Genomic DNA, 23,180 nt, shown 5'->3' on the forward strand with positions numbered 1-23,180 from the left:
TGATTTCTACCACCAATTAGTTTTGTTTGTGTCCGAACTTGATAAGAGTGGAAAATATGGTAGATACCCTTTTGTGTCTGGGTTCATTTGTTCAAATTTATGTGTGTGAAGGTCTTCCCTATTTTTGTATATGTTGTATTCAAAGCATTTTTTAAAGAAATGAAACGTGGTGAGTTCAGTAGAAGCCCCATCTGTGCTTCCTAGATGCCATTTCACTCCAAGTTCATCATTCTTAGGAATTTTAAAATACTCTTAGCAGATATGTTTGGGTTTAAACAATATGTATACAGTTTTACATGTGTTTTATTCTCTTTGTCATTGGTGTCATAGTGTATGCATCTTTATGCCACTTCTTGTTTTTGCTCAACATTTTAAAAAACTTTATTTCATACGTTTAATCCTATGTATACACCTCTGTTGTTTGGTTCCATTCCAGCTCCTTCTTTGTCTTAGTTATCTAGTGCTGCTGTAACAGAAACACCATAAGTGGATGGCTTTAACAAACAAATTTATTTTTTCAGTTTAGGAGGCTAGAAGTCCAAATTTAGGACACTGGCTCTAGGGAGGGCTTTCTCACTCTGTTGGCTCTAGGGGAAGGTCCTTGTCTCTTCAGCTTCTGTTTCCTTGTTCCTAGGAGATCTCCATGTGGCTTGGCATCTATCTTCCCCATCTCTGCTTGCTTAATCTGCTTCCTTTTAAATTTTGTAACAGATTGACTCAAGATACACTCTACACTAATCCTGTCTCATTAACATAACAAAGACAACACATTCCCAAATGGAATTATAACCACAGGCATAGAGGTTAGATTTTACACCACACATTTTTGGAAACGCAGTCAGTCCATAATGCTTTTGACAGATATTTAGGTTTCTGCCTCTTTTTTGCTACTATAAGCCATATAGCTGTGCCCATCCTTGTCACTTTTCAGTCTCCTTTGTAGAGAACCATGGTGTGAATGTTTCTCTGCAGAGTATACCCAGAGGTGGAGTTGCCAGGTTGTAGAATATACACATCTTCAACTCTACCAGATATCATCAACTTTTTCTCAAAGTGGTTATAATAATCTCAGTCTCACTAGCAGTACATGAGCGTTCCTGTTCCTCCACGTCCTCATCAACACTTGATATTGTCAGGCTTTTTAAATTTTGCCCATCCGAAGAGTCTGATTTAGTGTTTTATTTTTCTATTGGCTCTTTTACCCATGAGAAATTATACTTTCCATTCTGGGAAACTTGGATAAGCTATTCATATGCCGCTTCCTTCAGTAGTTCTTAAACCTGGCATATGATCACAATTATCAAGGGAGCTTTTAAACTACAGATTATTTGCTTTCATCCTAGACCTATTTTGGTATTGGGGTGGTTCCCTGATATTTTTAAGGTTTTCCACATTATTTGGCTTGGTTGGGGAAGTCTGCCTCAGATCATGGGAATCTTTAGAATAAGACTCATCTTCTCAGGATTTTTTTTTTTTTTTTAAACAAATTTTGGATCCCCTCCATTCATGTCTACCCAAGTGTTTCACACCTTAGGAATCAAAGAGTTACAGATTCTCTTTTGTAAATTAATATAAGTAGAAATTGACATGCAGGCTGTTGGGCATGTGGTCCTGTGTCCCTTTTTGGCAGTAGAGTATTTTTAGCCAGTGGGATTGCCCCATTAGCTTCAGTTTTACAAGTTCCTTGACTTCGAGTAACTCTTGGGGCATCTTTTTCTTTGTGTTACTTATCACATATTGTAATTCTTTCTTTCTTGTGAGTTTACTTATTCAGTGTCTGTCTTTTCTACTGGACACTAAGGTCAGGGACTAGACTAATTTTGTTCATCCCAGTGTCTCCTGTGCCTAGCACTTGTGCCTACACGCTGAATTAAACAGGGCTCAATAGTAATGGTCAATTATTTTTTTTATGTTTGGGCAGCTATCAAAAAGGACACTAAAAAACAAACAAAAAATCCTAACAACTTTTTCTAGCACTTCTAGATTTTCATTCGTCTCCTCAGTCATTTACATGGTAACTTAGGTTCCTGGGGAAGCTCCAGTTTGGTAGGAGTAGTGGTGGTGGTTGAAAGCAATTGGTTGCTAACTCAAAGGTTGGTGGCTGGAAACTACCAGTGGCTCTGCAGGAGAAAGGTGTGCAGTCTGCCTCTGTAGAGAGTTACAGCCTTGGAAGCCCTGTGGGGTCACTATGAGTAGGAATCAACTCGAGGGCAGTGGGTAGGAGAGCTGGTGGTGGTGGTGGTGGTAGCAGCAGCAGCAGCTTTGTGCCTGGGGCAGCTCCAGTTTAGTAGTAGTAATAGGTGGTGGTGGGAGTGGCAGCAGCAGCACTGATACTGGTAGCAATAGAAACAACAATAGCCGTAATGATAGGCCACATTTGAATAGTGTTTATTGTGGGTCAGGCGCTCTTCTAAGTGATTTACGTAAACTCACACATTTAATTCTCACCATAACCCAGCGAGGTAGGTACCATTATGATTGTCATTTGACAGAGGAGAAACCGAGGTATAGAGAGGCTAAGAAACTCGCCCAAGTTCACACTGCTAGAAAATGGTGGAGCCAGGATTCTGTCCCAGGCTCTCTGGCTCCCAAGTCCATGTTCTTTACCACTAGGGCCTAGGCATTCAGATGTGACAGGAGGGGGGTTGAAAAGCTCATGGAGCATCCGTGATGTTGGGGTAGTGTATTAGTTATGTATTACCATGTAACAGATGACCCCACCCTTAGTGGCTTAAAACAATATTATTATCTCACAGCTGTTGTGGTCAGGAGTCGGGTGTGGCTTAGCTGGAGCCTCTAGCTCAGGGACTCTCAAGTCTGCAGTCAAGGTGTCAGCTGGGGCTGCAGACACCCAAAGGTCAACTGGGGCAGGAGTCATTTCCAGGCACAGCCTGGCAAGATTTAGTCCCTCCCCACATGGGCCTTCCACAGGTCAACTCATAGGGCAGCTGGCTTCGTCAGAGGGAGTGAGGGAGAGAGAGCTTGAACATGACCAACGTCAGAGTCTTTTGTAACCTGACCTTGGAAGTGACACCCATTCCTTTTGCCTTATTCTATTATTAGAAGCAAGCCACTGGGTCCAGCTCCCACTCAAAGGGAGTGGATTACACAGGCTGTGGGCACCAGGAGGCAGGGTCTTTAGGAGCCAATTCAGAGGTGGAAGACAGAGACAGTTCCAGGGGCTGCTATTCTTGATCCAGTGAGAGCTGGTGTGAACATGCTTTGAAAATGACAAATTCTGAGGAATTTTTATGTCCAGATGCCCGTAGGCACTTCCAGACTGTCCAGGAGGTGTATTCTTGGCAGCTTTTGGGTGGGGAGGGAGCTTTCCCCTCACACAGCTGCTGCTGTCCCCGGAGTCCACACCTGGCCTGCCCCATAGCTTCTGAACCATATCTTGAGTACGCATCTGACGTTCAGAGCGTCCGTGGTCTGGAAGCAGCAGCCCAAATCCTGTGGGTGGGTGTTTCCAGGGGATTCGAGTCATCATCTACTTCGTGATTATTTTTGTTCCAGCCTTTATTTTTCAAGTTGTAGGGCTGTGGGATCTGCTGAAGTCGTTTGAGGGTTGACTCATCATTGAACAGTGGCCGATATCAGCCATTCTGGAATAAGTGAGTGGTAGACACCCCCTTTCAGTTAGTTGTAAAGGACACTCGTTCCCAGACCCTTGTCGTATTTTATGAGACACCGCCCTGTGTCTTCTCCCAGTAAGAACAGGTACTCGGCCAGAAGCACTGTATACAAATGGACGAGTCTGTCATTTTTTAAACCACCCACCCACCATGCTGTAGTTATTAAATAATCAACAGTGGTGGTTAAGGCATTTGGAACAAACAAATATATACTGGGGAGGACTGAAACTCCTGTTGGCACAACCCAGAGACAACCACAGGTGTCTTCTCAGGGAGTTTCCTTCCAGTCTTTCATCTAAGCATATGTGAGTACCTTCGTATTGCCATATACGTTTTGATAAAATTAATATCCAACTCAATATAAGATTTGCTAACCTTTGCCCACCTTATTGAACTATATATGGTGGAAATTTTCTCATGTCATTAAGGCATGATATTTAATGTGTACGTGGTCTTTTGTTGAAAGAACATACCGTTATTTAACTTTTTTTTTTTTGGATACTTAGGCTGTTTATAGGAGCCCTGGTGGCATAGTAGTTAAGAGCTCAGCTGTTCACCAAAAGGTCAGCAGTTCAAATCCACCAGCCACTCCTTGGAAACCCTATGGGGTAGTTCTCCTCTGTCCTATAGGGTCGGTCGCTATGAGTTGGAACCAACTCGATGGCACCTAATGACAACAACCGGCTGTTTGTAATTTTTCACTAATAAAAATAATTCTGCTATGAACATCCATCTTTCCCAGGCTATCTGTAATAAAATGCATATTATTTTGCTTGTAATTTTATAATTATAAATGTATATAATTTTTCTCGTTTTCTGGCTTGTCTGCTTCTTTATCTTTCGTTTGGGCAGGTGGAGATGGGTGTCCAGGGCTTTTAGGCTGATTCGCCACTTTGCATAAATCTCACTACACCCCTCTAATGAGGTGGTTCTTATCAGGATGATCTTGCCCCGGGGGTGGGGCATTCAGCAATGTCTGGAGACATTTTTTGGTTGTCACAACCTGGATGAGGATGCTACTGGCATCTGGTGGGTAGAGGCCAGGGATACTGCTAAATACCCTTCAATGCTCAATAAAGAATCACTGGCCCAGATGTTGATTATGCTGAGGCTGATGTCTTCCTATAACCCACTTGCTATCTGAAAGTAACTGTCCATGTCACCTGATGTGAGAAAGTTAGCTTAGGCGTAAAACTTCTCTAGGCTTGGTCTAGCGACTGCTGACAGTTAATAGTTTTGCTCTCCCCTGTCTGTTTCATCCAACCTTTTTATTTTTTATTTCATTTTTTAATTGTACTTTAGATGAAGGTTTATAGAGGAAACTAGTTTTTTCATTAGATAGTACATGTGCTGTTTTATGAATGTCACCTGTCAGCACTCTCCCTTCTCAACCTTGGGTTCCCTATTACCAGTTTTCCTGTCCCCTCCTGCCTTCTAGTTCTTGCCCCTGGGCTGGTGTACCCCTTTAGTCTTGTTTTCTTTTATGGGCCTGTCTGATCTTTGGCTGAAGGGTGAACCTCAGGAGTGACTTCGTTACTGAGCTGAAAGGGTGTCCAGGGTTTCATACTCTCAGGGTTTCTTCAGTCTCTGTCAGGTCAGCAAGTCTGGTCTTTCTTTTTGAGTTAGAATCTTGTTCTACATTTTTCTCAATTCTGTCCAGAACCCTGTATTGTGATCCCTGTCAGAGCAGTCAGTGGTGGTAGCCAGGCACCATCTAGTTGTACTGGACTCAGTCTGGGAGAGGCTGTGGTAGCTGTGGTCCATTAGTCCTTTGGACTAATCTTTCCCTGTATCTTTAGTTTTCTTCATTCTTCCTTTCTTCTGAAGGGGAGACTAGTAGAGTATGCTAGATGGCCATTTAAGACCCCAGACACTACTTACCAAAGTAGAATGTAGAACATTTTCTTTATAAATTCTGTTATGCCAGTTGAGCTAGATGTTCAATGAGACTATGGTCCCCACAGCCCTCAGCCCAGCAATTCAGTCCCTCAGGGAGTTTTCATCCAACCTTTTAAACGTGGGTGAACTCACACACCATGCAGCTGGCGATCTTCTTGTACACACAACACAAGACCTTTTCTCTGCCTGGCTCTCTGTCTTCTAAAAAGGGAGCTGAGATTAGGAAAGCATGGTCGTTGGGCCCTGTGTTCTTGTCTTTTTGAAGGGAGGTTGTGTCGCCCCTTTGGTTTCTGTCATGTACGAGCTGTTCCACTGCCCTCCCCCACCTCTTCCCACGTGGGATGTTGAAGTCGGGCCGTTGGTACAGATCATACCATTGTCATTGCTGGAGTCAAAGAGGCCTTTGAACAGGTGCCAGAGTCAGACCTCGGTGGAAAAAGATGAAACCACACAACAATGCAACACAACTGGCCACTCGCTCTGTAAATTTATAGAGTGATCTTGCCATAATATGGGAACGAAGTAACCTTGTGATGAACTCGGTGGGAGGAAATGACTAACAGGAGGAGACAGTTGATACAGTATTTATATTGGATGAACTGTCTGAAGTCTCTCGAGCCCCTTCTATAGTAAAGGAAGCAGGGAGGGGGGTTGTTTCCTACAGCAGTGATGTTGAACGCCATTTGGGTGAAGGGGAAAGAAAAAACGCTAGAGCTTTGGTGCTCAGACCCCACAGTTGGCTTGAGCCCCAGCCAGCATAGGAGTGCTCCATCAAGGAAAAACCCTGCAGTGATGCAGTTCAACTATATGCGCCTCTCCTCTGCCCAAAGGGCTTTCATGGGTAAGTTGTGCTAAAGAATTGCCAATGATTAGAGGGCATTGGGAAGTTTTTCTTTTTTTTTTAAGTTTTTTTAAATTTATTGTGCTTTAAGTGAAAGTTTACAAATCAGATCAGTCTCTCATGCAAAAACTTATACACACCTTGCTATGTTCTCCTAGCTGCTCTTACCCTAAAAAGACAGCACACTCCTCCTCTCCATCTTATATTTCCTGTGTCCATTCAGCCAGACCCTGTCCCTCTCTGGCTTCTTATCTCGCTTCCAGACAGGAGCTGCCTACATAGTCTCATGTTTCTACTTCAGCCAGGAAGATCACTCCTCATCAGTATCAATTTCTGTCTTATAGTCCAGTCCAATCCCTGGCTTCAGGAATGGTTCCAGTTTTGGGCTAACAGAGGATCCGGGGACTATGACCTCCAGGGTCCCTCCAGTCTTATTCAGACCATTAAGCCTGGTCTTTTTAGGAGAATTTGAGGTCTGCATCCCACTGCTCTCCTGCTCCCTCAGGGCAGTCATCAGTTGTAGCTGGGTACCATCTAACTCTTCCGGTCTCAGTCTGATGTAGTCTCTGGTTTACATGGCCCTTTCTGTCTCTTGGGATCACCTTTACCTTATGTCTTTGGTGTTCTTCATTCTCCATTGCTCCAGGTGAGTTGCAACCAATTGATGCATCTTAGATGGTCCCTTGCTAGTGTTGAATACCCCAGATGCCACTCGCTAAAGTGGGATGCAGAATGTTTTCATAATACATTTTGTTATGCCAGTTGTCCTAGATGTCCCCTGAAACCATGGTCCACGGACCCCTGTCCCTGCAACTCTGGCCTTCGAAGCGTTCAGTTTATTCAGCAAATTTCTTTGCTTTTGGTTTAGTCCAGTTGTGCTGACCTCTCCTGTATTGTGTGTTGTCTTCCCCTTCACGTAAAATAGTTCATGCCTACTATCTAATTAGTGACTACCCCTTTCCCTCCCTCCCCGCCATCATAACCATCAAAGAATATTTTCTTCTGTGTTTAAACTTCTTCTTGAGTTCTTGTAATGGTGGTCTCATACAATATTTGTCCTTTTGCAACTGGCTAATTTCACTTAGCATAATGCCTTCTAGATTGAAAGTTATTTTAAAAGAAGGAATTATACCCCTAATTTGGCTTTGGATATTTCTTTTTTCTCGAAGAGGTTACAGGGATTTACATGGACTTCCCCAGAGTAGCCAGATTCAGGCACAAAGTGTTGGTGGCTGTGTCTACTTCCCTTCCCCGTCTCTTCTACCTGCAGCCTCCTCATGGCTGGGGTCATCAAGAGGAGAGTGGGGTAAGACCGGCAATTCCTCCCTCATTCCTCCAAGCAAGTTCTCTACTGTACCATGATTGACATTTATAGAGTGATCTTGCCATAAGTATTGTAGGGGGGCCATCCTGTGCACTGTAGAATGTTTAGCAGCATCTCTGGCCTCTGCCCACTAGATGTCAGTAGCACCCTCACCCACAGTTGTAACAACCAGATACATCTGCAAACCAAAACTTGTTGCCATTGAATGGGTTCCAACTCTTAACGACCCTGTAGGATATAGTAGGACTGCCCTATAGGGCCTCTGAGGCTATAATCTGTACAGGAGCAGATTGCCACATCTTTTTCCTGCAGAGTGGCTAGGGGGTTTGAACTGCCAACCATTCAGTTAGTGGCTGAGTGCTTAACCATTGTGCCACCAGGGCTCTTTAAATATGTCTCAAGGTACCATCATTTGTGCCCCGAGGGGGCAGAACAACCCCTTAGGTGAGAACCACCATCTAACCCTTGCTTTCCACATACAAGGTGACAGAGGGACCTCGGAAGTTACTGTCTTCATATCAGTAGTGATGACACCGAATGGGCACTTTCTGTATATCTGGCCCTGTGCTAACTACTTTCCATGGATGACCACATTTAAGCCACTGCAGGCCTGTGTGATAAAGAATTGTTAGTATCACCATTTTACAGATGAGGAAACTGAGGTTTAGAGAAAAGAAGTAACTTGTCCAAGTTCTCACAACCGGGCTCTCGTGCCCTGTTTTAGCTTGTAATCCCTATGCACTAGTTATACCCATTACCTATAAAATCTAGTTGGTGTGAACTGAAAATCCAGGTAATTTGATCTCTAGCCACGTCCTCAGATAGAGGAGGTTTTGAATTTTCTACATCAGCAATTCTCAACTGAGGCAATTTTCACCATAGGGGACATTTGTCTTTGTCACATTTTTGGTTGTCACAGTTGTGGGACAGTGCTACTGGCACCTCGTGGATAGAGGCCAGGGATGCTGCTAAACATCCCAGGACAGCCCCCACCCAAGGAATCATCCATCCCCAAGTGTCAGTGGTGCTGAGTCGAGGAACTCTGGTCCACACGATGATCTTACCTCCTGTCCATTTGGGTGGGCCACAGTTTGGGGATGCTGGTAGTCCTACATATACATTTCAAATGACCTTATAATGTGGGAGTCCATTCCTGTTGGAATAGCAGTAACTTTACACACAAAGTTCTCACATCCTTCTGAGCTTGATTTTATCATGTAACAATTTTCCAAATGCTTTGAGTATCCTTGTTTTCTATGGCCTTTGCCCTGAAGCGAGGCTACTCTCACTTGTTATCTTCAGCCAAGTGAAAAAACATCTGAGCCTGTTAAGTACACTTTGTAAACCATCTATCGTGGGAAGTGGGCACTGGAGCAGAAAGAGGGTGTTCCTTTCTGTTATTCATTCCTTCCTGCCCCCCTTTCTAGGATGAATCAACTGGAGAAATTACATTTTACATGAAGGGGGCGGATGTTGTCATGGCTGGAATCGTGCAGTACAACGACTGGCTGGAGGAAGAGGTAAGTGTGACGCAGAGGTTAAAACCGGGGCATGGGAACGTGTTCAGAAGAGGCAGTCTTTGTGGGATATAGTGAGGTGGGTGTCTGTATTAGTTATCTATGACTGTGCAACAAATCACACCAAGACTCAGTGGTTTATAACAACAAACACTTATTATCTCTCAGTTTCTCTGGGCCAGAAACCCAGGCACAGCTTAACTGGGTGCCTTGGGTTCAGGGTCCCTCAGAGGCTACAGTCATTGTTGACTGGAGCCATGGTCAACTCAAGGCTCAACTGGGGGAGAATTTATTTCCAAGATCACTCGCATGGTTGGAAGGAGTTAGTTCCTCCTGGGTCATTGGACCAAGGGCCTCTCAAGTCCTCACTGGTGTTGGCTGGAGGCTGCCCTCAGTTCCCTGACATGTGGGCCCCTCCATAGGGCAGCTCACAACATGGCAGCTGGTTTCGTCAGAGTGAGTTAAGTGATGGAGCAGGAAAGGGTAAGCAAGACGGTAGGCATAGTTTTCTGTAATCTTAGAAGTGACATTCCCTCACTTTGCCCCATTTTCTCTGTTACAAACAAGTCATTAGGCCCAGCCCATGCCTGGGGGAAGGGATTAACAAAGTGTGAATACCAGCGGCAGGGATCATTGGGGGCCGTCTGAGAAGCTGTCTACCACAGCTCGAATGTGGAGAATTGGACATCAGCAGGGTCTTGGCGGGAAGGACTCCCAGGTGTATCAGGTCCTTTTTGTTTCGTGCCTCAGCTCTGAGGTGGAGGGGGGTGGTCCACATGTTACTTTCAGTAAAATTGTTTTAGAGTAGTGGGTTTTTAGCCAGGTAACACGAATGAATGAAACAGGCCCAGATGTGTTCTTCTGACCCCATCACGCTTCACACATTAGACATACTGGAATATTCTTTACTTGGAAACACAGAGAAGCAGCCACTTCTCGGCTGTCACTGATTATTGTTATTTGGGAAAGTGCACCTGGTCTTGTCAGATGTTTGTTTTTGCCCCCAGCAAAGCCAGAAATGCAGTGTTGACTTAAATATCGAAACATATGCTGTGCTGGTCAAAGAAAGCCTGTTTCTGGACACGTTGGGCTCACAGAGCAGCCACTTTGCAACCTCCCCTTTAGAGGGTTTTCGTCCAGGGAAGACTGCTTTTGGGGACGGCCTTTTTCACTCTTCCCTTGGAAAAGGCATGTCTGTGACAGGGTCCAGTCCCTCCTGGGGGAAACGCCTCCGTGTGGCTCCCACTGACTGTGGTCTGCTTTGCAGTGTGGAAACATGGCACGAGAAGGGCTGCGGGTGCTTGTGGTGGCGAAGAAGTCTCTGGCTGAGGAGCAGTATCAAGACTTTGAAGTAAGTTGTGCTGTGACCCTTGTGTTATCTTTGCAGCCTTGCCTGCCTCCCCGGCCACATGTCACCCCACCCTTCTTTCTGTTCTTTGAGCACCCCAAGGCTCCTTTTATCTCAGGACCTGTGCTCGCTGTTCTCCTTGTCTGGAATGCTCTTCCCCCGTACAGCTACATGGCCTACTCCCCAGCTTCCTGTGGGGGTCAGCTGAAATGCCACTTCCTCTGAGAAGTCTTCCAGGACTACCAGTCCAAGGTTGTCCCACGCCACCCTTCTCCACCCCATCACCCCCCTTTACCTTCTTGGTTGCATTTATCAGAGTCTATAATGACCTTGTTTATATTTCCAAATTCTTCTAAGCCATTTCCTCTGTGGAATAAGATCTTTTTGAGGGCAGGAGCCTTATCAGTCCAGTTTTCTCTTGTATCACCAATGTTCAGGTTAGTCTTTGGCACATAGTATTTATTCTGGAAAATAGGTTTAGAGGGTGAATTAACCACCATCCTAGAGCCTTAATTTCTTTCAGGTGTAAAAAAATGTTAAACTAGACCACTGCCTGTCATGACTAAGGGTTCTAGTATAAATCCATTGCTTTACTTGTTTATTGTCATCTCACCCCATAGACTGTGAGTTCCTTGAGGCGGGGGTTCCTTGTTTTATTCACTGCTGTGTCCCTTGTGCCTGGTAGAAAGTCTAATACATGCATGAGTGAATGAATAAAAGGAAGAGGAGGACAGGGTTGGGAGGACATGCTTCTGGGACTCTTGACCTGCTCTGACCAGACCCAACTTGGATCTCTTTTTTTGTGTTTGGGCTCTTTGTAAGGTTTTATTTAACAAGAGCCCTACCACTGATAAATTCTACCTTCCTTTCTTTTTTAAAAGCATATGCTTTCAATTGGCATATAGAAATTTTCTTTTTCTTGCAAATCTTTCTAGTATTATAAAGAGGGGACAAACAGAAGGGTTGGGTCAATGGCCTTTGGCAGTGGGGCTTTGTCTTTAGAAAACTTGATGATCAAGAGTCTTCTTGGTGACAAAGTGTGTGTTACGTGTAGAAGAACCCACTGTTTTTTGAGGTCTTGTGTTGTACTAAGCTGCACAAGAACCCAATGAGGTTACTGTTTTTTTCATGGATGAAAAAAATTGAGGCTCAGAGAAGTTCAGTAACTTGCTGGAAGGCTCACAGCGTAGAGCAAAGAGTGGAACTCGGGTTGGCCCAACTCAAGTCCAGGTTGATGGGCTCAGGAAATGCCCTTCTGCTGGGGTCGCCCCACCTTGTGGGGCATTGGGGCTGAGTGAGCATGGATGATGGGATCAAGAGCAGCCCAATCCACTCTTGGTGTCGTTGGTCTGCCTTTCTCTACACCCAAAGCAGTGACCGTGTGCATTGGTCTGTCCTAGGCCCGCTACGTCCAGGCCAAGCTGAGTGTGCACGACCGCTCCCTCAAGGTGGCCACCGTGATCGAGAGCCTGGAGATGGAGATGGAGCTGCTCTGCCTGACGGGCGTGGAGGACCAGCTGCAGGCGGACGTGAGGCCCACGCTGGAGACCCTGCGGAATGCCGGCATCAAGGTAGGTGAGCCTCCCAGAACAGCCTGCCACACAGAGATGCCTTTTCAGAATTACACCAGATGTCCCTTTAGCAAAGTATAAAATTTCGAGGGGCAGAGAGAGTCAAAGTGAGAAAGGGGGCCAGGAGTGGGGCACACGTAGATAGTGACCTTCAACCCTGTCTAAAATAGGCTACTTCCCCACTGTGTGTTTTTACGGTACTGGTCGTTTCTGTAGGCATCTTGTAAATCTGTTTGCTTTTGCTGACTGTCTCCCTCACCACTCTCAGCTTCATGAAAGCAAGGCCAGTGTCTGCCTTCTCCCTCAGTACCAAGCAATGTCCAGATATGGGGGGTGTTCATTATATAGGTGTTCGCAAATGAGTGAGTGACTGCCCACCCAACGGAGTGACTACCTGTACCAATAAACTGCCACATCTATCTGGTATTTTCTACTGTTGGGGCCAAAAAATATATATCCAGGGCACTAGTTTCAGGGGTTCCTTCAGCCTCCATGGTTCCAGAAAGCCTGGAGTCTATGAGAATTTGAAATTCTGTTCTACATTTGACCCCTTTTGATCAGGATCCCTCTATAGAATCTTTGACTAAAATATTCAGTAACAGTAGTCAGGCAACATCCAGTTCTTGACAGTAGAGGAAACAAACCTTAAACCAAAAATACCTCCTAAAGTCTTTAAAACCAAACAGTAGTTTAGCTTAACTAGTAGAAAATCTCTGTCTTGAGCATTATGCTCTTTTAAGACCTATCTATATGGGATCAAATTAACAGCCACTCAAAAGATTAGATAGGAAACTTAAGTTTAGTGAGTTTATGTTAATGGGGGAGGAACAACTCAGAAAAGGAGGGTGAGAATGGTTGCATAACTTGAAGAATGTAATCCATGTCACTGAACTGTACATGTATGTAGACACTGTCGAATTGGTGTAGGTTTTCCAAAAAAAAACCCAAAACCAAACTCATTGCCATTGAGTCGATTCCAAGTCACAGTGACCCTATAGGACAGAGTAAAACTGTCCCATAAGGTTTCTAAGAAGTGGCTGGTGGATTCAAACTGCCAACTTTTTTGTTAGAAGCCAAACTCTTAACCACTGTGCCACCAGGGCTCCTTCTCAACGACAACAATTTATATATGTAAGGTGGTACAGTGGTTAAGAGCTACAGCTGGTAGCTATAAAGGTCAGCAGTTCAAATCCACCAGCTGTTCCTTGGAAACCCTAGGAGGCAGTTCTCCTCTGTCCTATAGGGTCCCTGTGAGTCAGAGTCCACTCGATGGTAACGAATTTAATGAGTGTATATATAGATCCGGAAACCCTGGTGGTATAGTGGTTAAGAGCTACAGCTGCTGACCAAAAGGTCAGCAGTTCGAATCCACCAGGTGCTCCTTGGAAACTCTATGGGGCAGTTTTACTCTGTCCTATAGGGTCGCTATGAGTTGGAATCGAATTGAATCGACTTGATGGCAATGGGTTTGGTTTTTTTGGTTATATATCTTTTTTTACATACATCCGGTAGTTTAATTAGAGGCCAGTAGAGGGCGCTGAAGGACAGGCTATATTTTAATGGACCCCAGCAAAAATAACGTTGGCAGACTCAATTTCTAAATAAAAGTTCATTCAGAACTCACTGGCTGGGAGCTCCTAAAAACATGCATATTTGCCACCTGCCTCCACCCAAAACCAGCTCTTGGCTGTACCCTTGGGCCTGCATTTGGCAAAATTGCCTGTCCTAGCAGGGCCATTTCTGCCGGGTAGATTGAATCTGCAGTAGTCAGTGAACTCTGGGGGTCACAAGCGTGTGCACGTTTCCTTGTGAACCAGATTCTTTTATGTACCTTTGGCTCCCAGGCCTAGTTCCTTACAGAGAAATTATTAGAAGGACCCCGTTCTTGTAAGAACAGCCTGGTGAAGCAAGGACCCGTTTCTGCCACGTTTGGTGTTTCAAATTTGGCTCTGGCAGTTGCTAAGACCTCCCCTCTTGGAGTTGTGGAGATAACATTTTTTGCTTCTAGCTTTGTCCTGGAATTTTTCTCTGTCTCAAAACTCTTGTATACAGACACTGAACTGTTGCATTCCTGTCGTGTGGACTTGGGCTCCTCGTGGTAGATGTGAGCTGTGGTGTGGGGGCAAGTTAGTTTGCAGTGAGGGTCTAGGTATGATGCTTTACTCGCTCAGGAGGTGTTAGAACTTGGAAGCTTTCTTCTCCAGCCCCTTTTGCAGATGCAGCAACTGAGGCTGAGAGAGTTGGCTTCACGCCCCCAGGTTTACACACTGGGAAGTGTCTGAGCTGGCACTGGGACTTGAGCCTTGGGCACTTACCTGGGCATACCTGCAAGCACCTGGGCACTTACCTGTAGGCTCTTCGTATCCTCCTAACACAGGATATGAACTATGAGGTGCCCCTGAGAGCTCTTTTTCTGTGGTTTTCTAGAGCTTGCTCCTCACCGGCTTCTTTCCCAAGGTTTGTTCTCTTACATCCAGCCCAGAAAATCACTACCAAACTAGGATGTTTAAAAGGATGTTGTTTTTTAAGGCCAGGCGGGGCGTTGAGGGAAGACTCAGCCAGGGTCACACCCAGAGGAGATGGCCCGGGAGGCTCAGCCGCCCAAATGTGCCCGGCCTTCATCCTGGGTATCCCCCTGCCTGGGTTTGAATGCTGACTCTCCACTTAACAGCATCTCTGACCCTTGGCAAATGACATGACCACACAGTACCTCAGCTTCCTGCTTCATAAAGTAATCATGGAGATAAAAAGCACCTGAACGTGGACAGCATTTAGATGGCTGCAGGAAACATTATTTGTTACTTTCTTTCCTGTGTTCCCACCACTGTCAGGGTCTCCTTTGTCCTATTACTGCCTGACTCCTCCCTGCTAGGAAGAATAAATGGGTTCATGGGTAAAATAGCGGAGCAGGGAGTGCCTTCCACATGGACCTGGAAGACCCAGATTCTGGGTCTGTGTGGCTCTGGGGCAAGTCCCTGACCTTCTCTGAGCCCAGAGTAGTGACCTATGAAATTCTCCAATATAAGTGTCAAAGAATCGGTCACATTTATTGACAGTGTTTCCTATGTGGTTTTAGCCCCGTGAGACCTTGTTGTGAGCATCTGACCATATAGAAAGACCATCATATGACCCGTCAGTGTTTCCTGTAAAGACAGTAAAGTTACCCCTCACGCACACAGCTTTCCCCTCCTTAGGGATTATTCATTGCTTTAAGAAAAATCCCCAGAAGGGGGATTACACCATTCGATGGCCGAGCTTCGTGAGGCTCCTGAAGTGCCCACTATACTCCTTTCTGGAAGCATCCTGCCACCCTTGGCTGCCCCCGGCATGGTGAACCCCGGGGTCCCGAAGCTCTTGAAGCAGGGCATTTCCTGTGGTGTGCTGGGAACACCATGGTTCTCGAGGAGGTAAACGGAACATAGTGAGTCCATGCAATGTTCTTGGAAACTTAGCTGACGCAGTCGACAGGCTGGCCTCAAAAACTAACAAACAGGACCTCTTTCATGCCGTAATTTCAGGTTTGGATGCTGACGGGGGACAAGCTGGAGACAGCTACGTGTACAGCGAAGAATGCACATCTGGTGACCAGAAACCAAGACATCCACATCTTTCGGCTGGTACAGCACTCTGTGTCGGGGCCGCGAGGGGCGTGGTGCCATGGGCTGCCTTGTGACCTCGGAACCGGAACCTCGAGGGAGTGGGCCCCTGGAGGGGAGGGGAAGCATCCTAACTACCTAGGGTTGTGGGGAGCGTAAACCATCCTTGGTCTGGGTGGGATTACTGAGAGGCCCAAGCGAAAGCTGAAGAGTTCCTTCTGGGAGTAGTTCAGGAATACCTGTGGGGTCCCTGGGTGGTGCAGCTGGCTAAGCGCTCAGCTCCTAATTGAAAGATTTGCAGTTTGAATCCACCCAGAGGCGCCTCAAAAGAAAGGCCTGGAGGCCTCCTTCTGAAAGATCACAGCCGTTGTAAACCCTGGGGAGCACAGTTCTGCTCTGGAACACATGGGGTCGCCGTGAGTCGGAATTGACTCAATGCCAGCCGATTTGGTTTTTAGTTACAACCTGGTGTTAATGCTGTGTTCTTAGCCTTTGAGGGGGGCTCGTGAGAAGATGATGAGGGCTCCGAACCGTCCTCCTGAAAGATGCAGATAAGCTCAGACACAGGAATTTGTGGGCAGGATTCCTGGCGTTGCCCTAGGAAATAAACCCGAGACCCCAGACACCGGCCTGTCTGCCCTCCCCAAGGGAAACATTTAGAACTATCTGGGAGCCTTTCGGATGAGGAAAGTAGGATATGCAGATGAGAAATTCCCTGCTCTGATGGTAAACGCTTGACCAAAACAGTGAGCGCTTTAGAAGCTGCTCCAGAGGCTTGAACCACTGAGGGCTCTAATTGGCTTTCCTGAATTAGGGAGGGAGGAACCCTGGGTCCCCTTTGGTCTGAGATATGGCAGTCCCACTGAGATCACAGCCAAGAAGACAAGCACCTGGAGGGGCTCAAGATGTTTTGGGGATCTCCCTTAACTCTTGTCTTTCACCCACAATGCATGGAAGCTGCAGGAAATCCAGCAGTTCTTGGAATATACAGTCTTGTGTCAAGGCAGAGATGATCTAGAATTCAGGGGTTGGCAAACTACGGCCCTAGGGCCGACTGCCTATTTTTGTAAGTCAAGGTCCTTTGGGACGCAGACATGCCCATTCATTTACTGCTACCTAAGGCAGCTTTCACACGACAACAGCAGAGTCGCCTTGTTGGGACGGAGACTGAATGGTCTGCAAAGCCTGGAATATTTTCACTCTGGCCCTTTATGGGTCAAGTTGGCCAGCCCCTGATAGATGTCTGGCTGTGAGTGGCTGCCCCGCAGGGCTGTGCTTCTCCAGGCAGGTGAACTCATCTTACCACGCTGTGGTTCTCTTGTGGGCAGAACAGAGCTGTCATTATTAGGCTCTACACAGAGTTCTTGGGAAGACAGACAAGAAAATCCGTGACAAGTGCCTGGTGTGGTGCCTGCATGATTGCAGCTGTGATTTCTGGCCAGGAGGAAGTGGGAAGTGATGGGTGGCATGCAGGCTCCCCCGATTCCCACTGAACCACAGCAGGCAGGATTGAACTTGTCTGTGGGTGTGATGGCAGTGGAGGGGCAGGGGTCCTTGTCTGGGGTGGCCTTTGTCTGCACCAGCTCCAGGAAGCTGTTGTTTGTTGTTCCATCCTCTCCTGAATGAAGGTCTTCTCCACCTCTCTCTTCCGTTCCAGGTGACCAACCGCGGGGAGGCCCACCTGGAGCTGAATGCCTTCCGCAGGAAGCACGACTGCGCCCTCGTTATCTCGGGAGACTCGCTAGAGGTGGGTGCTGGCCCCCTGAGGGCTGGGTCCCTGCGGGAGCCACGTGCTGGGAGCTGACCTGGCCTGACACATGGCTTCTCCCTCTGCCCTACCCCCCGCCCCCAGGTTTGCCTCAAGTACTACGAGTATGAGTTCATGGAGCTGGCTTGCCAGTGCCCAGCCGTGGTCTGCTGCCGCTGTGCGCCCACCCAGAAGGCCCAGATCGTGCGCCTGCTCCAGGAACGCACCGGGAAGCTCACCTGTGCAGTAGGTAGGTGGGGGGCTAGAAAGCTCACCTGTGCTGTAGGTAGGTGGCGGGGCTGGGAAGCTCACCTGTGAAGTAGATAGGTAGGTGGCTAGAAAGCTCACCTGTGCAATAGGCAGGTGGGTGGCTGGGAAGCTCACCTATGCAGTAGGTAGGTGGTGGGCCTGGGAAGCTCACCTGTGCAGTAGGTAGATGGGGATGCTGGGAAGTTCACCTGTGTGGTAGGTAGGCAGGGGGGAGGGGGCTGGGTCCCTTACTGCTGGCCTTGACCTGCTGGTACGCTTATGTTATTTTCCATAAGGATAATTGCATTCTGTGAGTGTTCTTTAAATTGCCTGGGCCACTTAGACTGTGATTTTTTTCCCACAGACTTTGGCGTTATTATCGTCATCATTATTATTGTCAGTGTTTCCCCTTGAGAAAGAGTAGGTGCGTGGGTTGCCCGTGTGGCTTGTCCTTCCTTTGCTGGTGACGCGGGGACGCAGCATCGTGAAGGGGTGATGATCAGGCACTTGGGAGTTGGGTCTGGGTTCAGACTCTTCAGTTGGTATTTACTTGCTGGGTGTCCTGGTGACTTCCTTCACCCATCTGAGCCTCAGTTTCTTCATTGGTAGAATGGGGATAGTCATAGTGGGGCCTCCAGTGGTCCCTCTGAGGATTAACAGGGAAACACTTCAAAAGGGGTGACCACAGTAGACCACGGTGCTCAGTAAGGGCCAATGCCAGTCATTGCTGGTGACAGTGACACTGCCCTGCCACTCGGAGGCCGTGGATGCAGACCCCCTCCATGGCTCAGTGCACTGGGATCCTTAGCAAGTTACTGGATCTCTTGGCTCCTCTGCCTGTAAAATAAAAACCTGTTGCCTTTAGATTGATTGCAACCCATGGCGCCTCCATGTGTTACAGATTAAAACTGCTCCATAGAGTTGTCTTGGCTGTAATCTTTTTTTTTTGTTTTTTTATTTTTGTTGTGCTTTAAGTGAAAGTTTACAAATCAAGTCAGTCTCTCATATGAAAATTTATATACACCTTGCTGTATACTCCTAGTTGCTCTCGCTGTAATGAGACAGCACACTCCTTCTCTCCACCCTCTATTTCCATGTCCATTCAGCCAGCTTCTGTACCCCTGTGCCCTCTCATCTCCCATCCAGACAAGAGCTGCCCACATAATCTCGTGTGTCTACTTGATCCAAGAAGCTCACTCCTCACCAGTATCATTTTCTATCTTATAGTCCAGTCCAACCCCTGTCTGAAGAGTTGGCTTCGGGAATGGTTCCTGTCTTGGGCTAACAGAAGGTCTGGGGACCATGATCTCCAGGGTCTTTCTAATCTCAGTGAGACCATTATTGGCTGTAATCTTTATGGAAGCAAATTGCCAGGCCTTTCCTTTGCCTGTAAAATAGGTACTATTAGCCCGTGGGTTGTTGGAGTGATTAAATGAGACGGTGCAGGTAAGGCAGTTAGTAAGCATTGTATTATTACTTAAAGGAAGAATGAAACTTGGGAGTTGTGTTTCTTGCCTCTCCCCCATCTCCTGTCTTTTCTCTCTGGTCTGTGACCTGCAGGTGACGGAGGCAACGATGTCAGTATGATTCAGGAATCCGACTGTGGCGTGGGGGTCGAAGGAAAGGTGAGTGCTAACGTGGTAGGTGGGATGGCGGTACCCCGCATGCTGCTCTGCTCCACTTGCTGGAGCTTCTTTACCTGTTTTCTTTTTCCTTCAAAGACACAGCTCTAATACTTCTAGAAATTCTAAATAAGAAATACTGAAACATAAGGAACCAAGTGTTACTTGGAAGTCAGAGATCCATGTCAGTAAATCATATAGATAGATAAATACCGACTTTTCGCTTGCCAAAACCTAAATTAAACAACAACCACAAAGTATTTTTCTGTATTCTTAGGGTACGGCGAATGTACTTTAAACGTTTCATAGATTTACGAAGTCGTTGCGTATCTTCATGATTTTGGCGAATCCATATTATGCCTTTTTTCCTTTTCCACCCCTTCTGGTTCTCTCGTTTTCAGCTAGGTGACAGTGACTTGAAGTTGCAGAGTTACATGACCCTCAAATGAGATGTTCTAACTGAAATCCGTATCGATTCCCTTAATTCAGGGTTTAAGCAGCACGCTTGAGTTTGATAGACTTCTCTACAAGCTCCTGTATAGAATGAAAACTTTTCCCTGTCTGTTAAAAAATTACATTCAGATTCCTTTGATTTTTGGTTTATAAAAGTAATAAGCGCTCATTGGAAAAAATTTTAAGCACTTAGAAATGGATAAGGTGCATTCTTTATTTTAGAGAGCTGCATCCAATTTATTACCATTGGCTATTCTTCCAGAATTTTTTCTATGCACATATTACTAGTTATGGGTGTGTATATATATGTTTTATATATATGTATGTTTGGCTGGGTTATATATATTATAAATATATATAAAAGTACATAATCTTACGGATGTGTATATATTACTTTCATGTGTAATTTAAAATACAAAACATTATACTGCGTATTTTGTTATGCAACTCGTTTAAATCTATTATAGCTTGTGTATTTTTTCCACATTAGAACATGTAGATCCATTGTTTCTTACACTGTTTCTAAATTTCTACAGTTTTTATTTTCAAAAATATCAGTCCTTCAAAAAGTTGAACTAGAACGTTGAGTACACGTCTGTCCTCTGTTTTGATTTAGCTGTTGTTAAAATTGGCCACGTTTTCTCTCCCTTCCTCCCTCCTTCTTTCTTTATACATACAAACACACATGGAGCTTTATGTATTTTTTTCTGAATCAATCCAAAATCCAAATCCACTGCCGTTGAGTTGATGCTGACTCACAGCCACACCATAGGCCAGAGTAGAACTGCCCCATGTGGTTTCCAAGGAGCGCCTGATGGATTCAAACTGCTGACCTTTCGGTTAGGAGCCGTTGCTCTTAGCCACTGTGCCACCAGGGTTCCTTTTTCTGAATCAGTGGAAAGTGAATGGCAGGCATAATAAATACTTCCCTCCTAAATACCTTAGGGTGGATTTCCTAGGAACAACTACGTTCTACATAAGCAAAAAGCACCATTTTCACCTCCCCACCCCATGTAACATTGGCACAAAAATATACTATTCATAGTCGAACTTCCCAGTCCTCCTCAGAACGTCTTTATGGCTTTTATTTATCTTTTTTAATATTCAGATTTCAGTCAAAGATCACAAATTGCATTCATTGTCGTGTCCTCCTAGCTCTTCAGTCTTTGTTAACACAGAACACTTCCCTGCGTCTGTTTTTGGTGGGCGTTTTATTTTGCACAACTTGGGTATTTTGTGCCCTTCCCATTAGGTCACATCAAGAGGCCTTGGTGGCTAATTGTCCCAGGATTGGTGTCTGTCATGAAATTTTTAGGGTCAGAAAACTCCATTGTATGGCTGCACCATGATTTAATTCCACTTCTATAAATTTTACCCACACACAAGTGTAGAAAGCTGTATGTTCAGGAGTGTCCCATTTAATATTTAACAATTGCCACAGGTTTCCCCCTTCTTATGTTTAACTCTTAAGAGAACTAAATGTTATAAAACATCTATCATTGAATAAATTTAAAAGGAGTTGCAGCAGTATGTTGACAGGGAACTGCCAGAAATTCAAGCTGGATTCAGAAGAGGACATGGAATGAGGGATATCACTGCTGATGTCAGATGGATCTTGGCTGAAAGCAGAGAATACCAGAAAGATGTTTACATGTGTTTTATCGACTACTCAAAGGCATTCAACTATGTGGGTCATAACAAATTACGGGTAACATTGTGAAGAATGGGAATTCCAGAACACATAATTGTGCTTATGAGGAACCTGTGTATAGACCAAGAGACAGTTGTTAGAACAGAATGAGGGGATACTGCATGGCTTAAAATCAGGAATCGCGTGCATCAAGGTTGTATCCTTCCGCTATGCTTATTCAGTCTGTATGTTGAGGAGATAACTGAGAAGCTGGACTATATGAAGAAGAATGCGGCATTAGGATTGCAGGAAGACTCATTAACAACCTGTGTTATGCAGATGACACAATCTTGCTTGCTGAAAGTAAAGAGGACTTGAAGCACTTACTGATGAAGATCAAGACTGCAACATTCTGTATGGATTACACTTTAACATAAAGAAGACAAAAATCCTCACAACTGGACCAATAAGCAATGTCATGAGTGTCTTAGGTTGGGTTCTCTAGAGAAGCAAAACCAGTAAAGTGTGTAAACATATATATAGAGAGATTTATATCAAAGAAATGGTTCACGTGGTTGTAGAGGCTGGAAAGTCCCAAGTCCGTGGGTTAGGCTGGAGGCTTCTCCTGACTCATGTAGCTGCAGGGGCTGGCAAACCCAGGATCAGCAGGTCAGACAGCAGGCCTCTGGCTAACAGGCTGCAGAGGCTGATGAATCCCTAGATCGGCAGATAAGCTGCTAGCCCAAGTCCTAAGAACCTGAGGTCAGATGGACAGGAGCCAGCTGTAGGATCTAGAGCAAGCAAAAGCTAATGAATTCTGTCAGAAAATCCACCTATATTGGATGCAGGCCACGCCCCCAAGGAAACTCCATTTCAACTGCTTGGCTACTCATAACAGATCTCATCATGGAGGTGATTACATTATATCAGATCTCATTTTGGTGGTGATTACATCATTACATAGCTACCAGACTTCATCATAACTACCAAACCACTGAGAATCATGGCCCAGCCAAGCCGACACACAACCTTAACCATCACAGTGATAAATGGAGAAAATATTGAAGTTGTCTAGGATCTCATTTTACTTGGAGTTACAATCAGTGCCCCAGAAGCAGCAGTCGAGAAATCAAACTCCATATTGCACTGGGCAAATCTACTGCAAAACCAAAAAAAAGAAAACCAAACCCAGTGCCGTTGAGTCGATTCCGACTCATAGTGACCCTATAGGACAGAGCAGAACTGCCCCATAGAATTTCCAAGGAGCGCCTGGTGGATTTGAACTGCTGACCCTTTGGTTAGCAGCCATAGCAGTTAATCACTACACCACCAGGGTTAAAGACCTCTTTAAAGTGTTAAAAAGCAAGGATGTCACTTTAAGGATTAAGGGGCCCCTGACCCAAGCCATGGCATTTTCAGTTGCCTCATATGCATGTGAAAGTCGGACAGTGAATAAGGAAGAACGAAGAAGAATTGATACCTTTGAATTATGGTGTTGGTGAAGAATGTTGAATATACTGTGGACTGCCTGTCTTGGAAGAAGCGCAGCCAGGATGCTCCTTAGAAGCAAGGGTGGCAAGACTTTGTCTCATGTACTTTGCACATGTTATCAGGAGGGACCAGTCCCTGGAGAAGGACATCATGCTTGGTAAAGTAGAGGGTCACTGAAAGAGAGGAAGACCCTCAATGAGATGAATTGACACAGTGGCTGCAACGATGGGTTCAAGCATAACAACAATTGTGAGGGT

At 45.6% G+C, this 23,180-nt stretch overlaps 1 protein-coding gene across 4 annotated transcripts in view; it reads left to right on the forward strand.

Annotated features, from left to right (window-relative positions):
* Nucleotides 1-23,180, forward strand: part of ATP9A (ATPase phospholipid transporting 9A (putative)) — a 148,650-nt gene that overhangs the window by 108,223 nt on the left and 17,247 nt on the right. For all 4 annotated transcript variants that reach the window (XM_049868746.1, XM_049868748.1, XM_049868749.1 and 1 more), the window contains exons 16-22: nucleotides 9,127-9,219; nucleotides 10,484-10,567; nucleotides 11,965-12,135; nucleotides 15,654-15,752; nucleotides 17,389-17,478; nucleotides 17,584-17,728; nucleotides 19,288-19,352. In XM_049868746.1, the coding sequence (XP_049724703.1) occupies nucleotides 9,127-9,219; nucleotides 10,484-10,567; nucleotides 11,965-12,135; nucleotides 15,654-15,752; nucleotides 17,389-17,478; nucleotides 17,584-17,728; nucleotides 19,288-19,352 (747 nt within the window). The remainder of the gene's footprint in view (nucleotides 1-9,126; nucleotides 9,220-10,483; nucleotides 10,568-11,964; nucleotides 12,136-15,653; nucleotides 15,753-17,388; nucleotides 17,479-17,583; nucleotides 17,729-19,287; nucleotides 19,353-23,180) is intronic.

This window comes from Elephas maximus, chromosome 25 (genome assembly GCF_024166365.1).
Source record: "Elephas maximus indicus isolate mEleMax1 chromosome 25, mEleMax1 primary haplotype, whole genome shotgun sequence".
NCBI lineage: Eukaryota > Metazoa > Chordata > Mammalia > Proboscidea > Elephantidae > Elephas > Elephas maximus.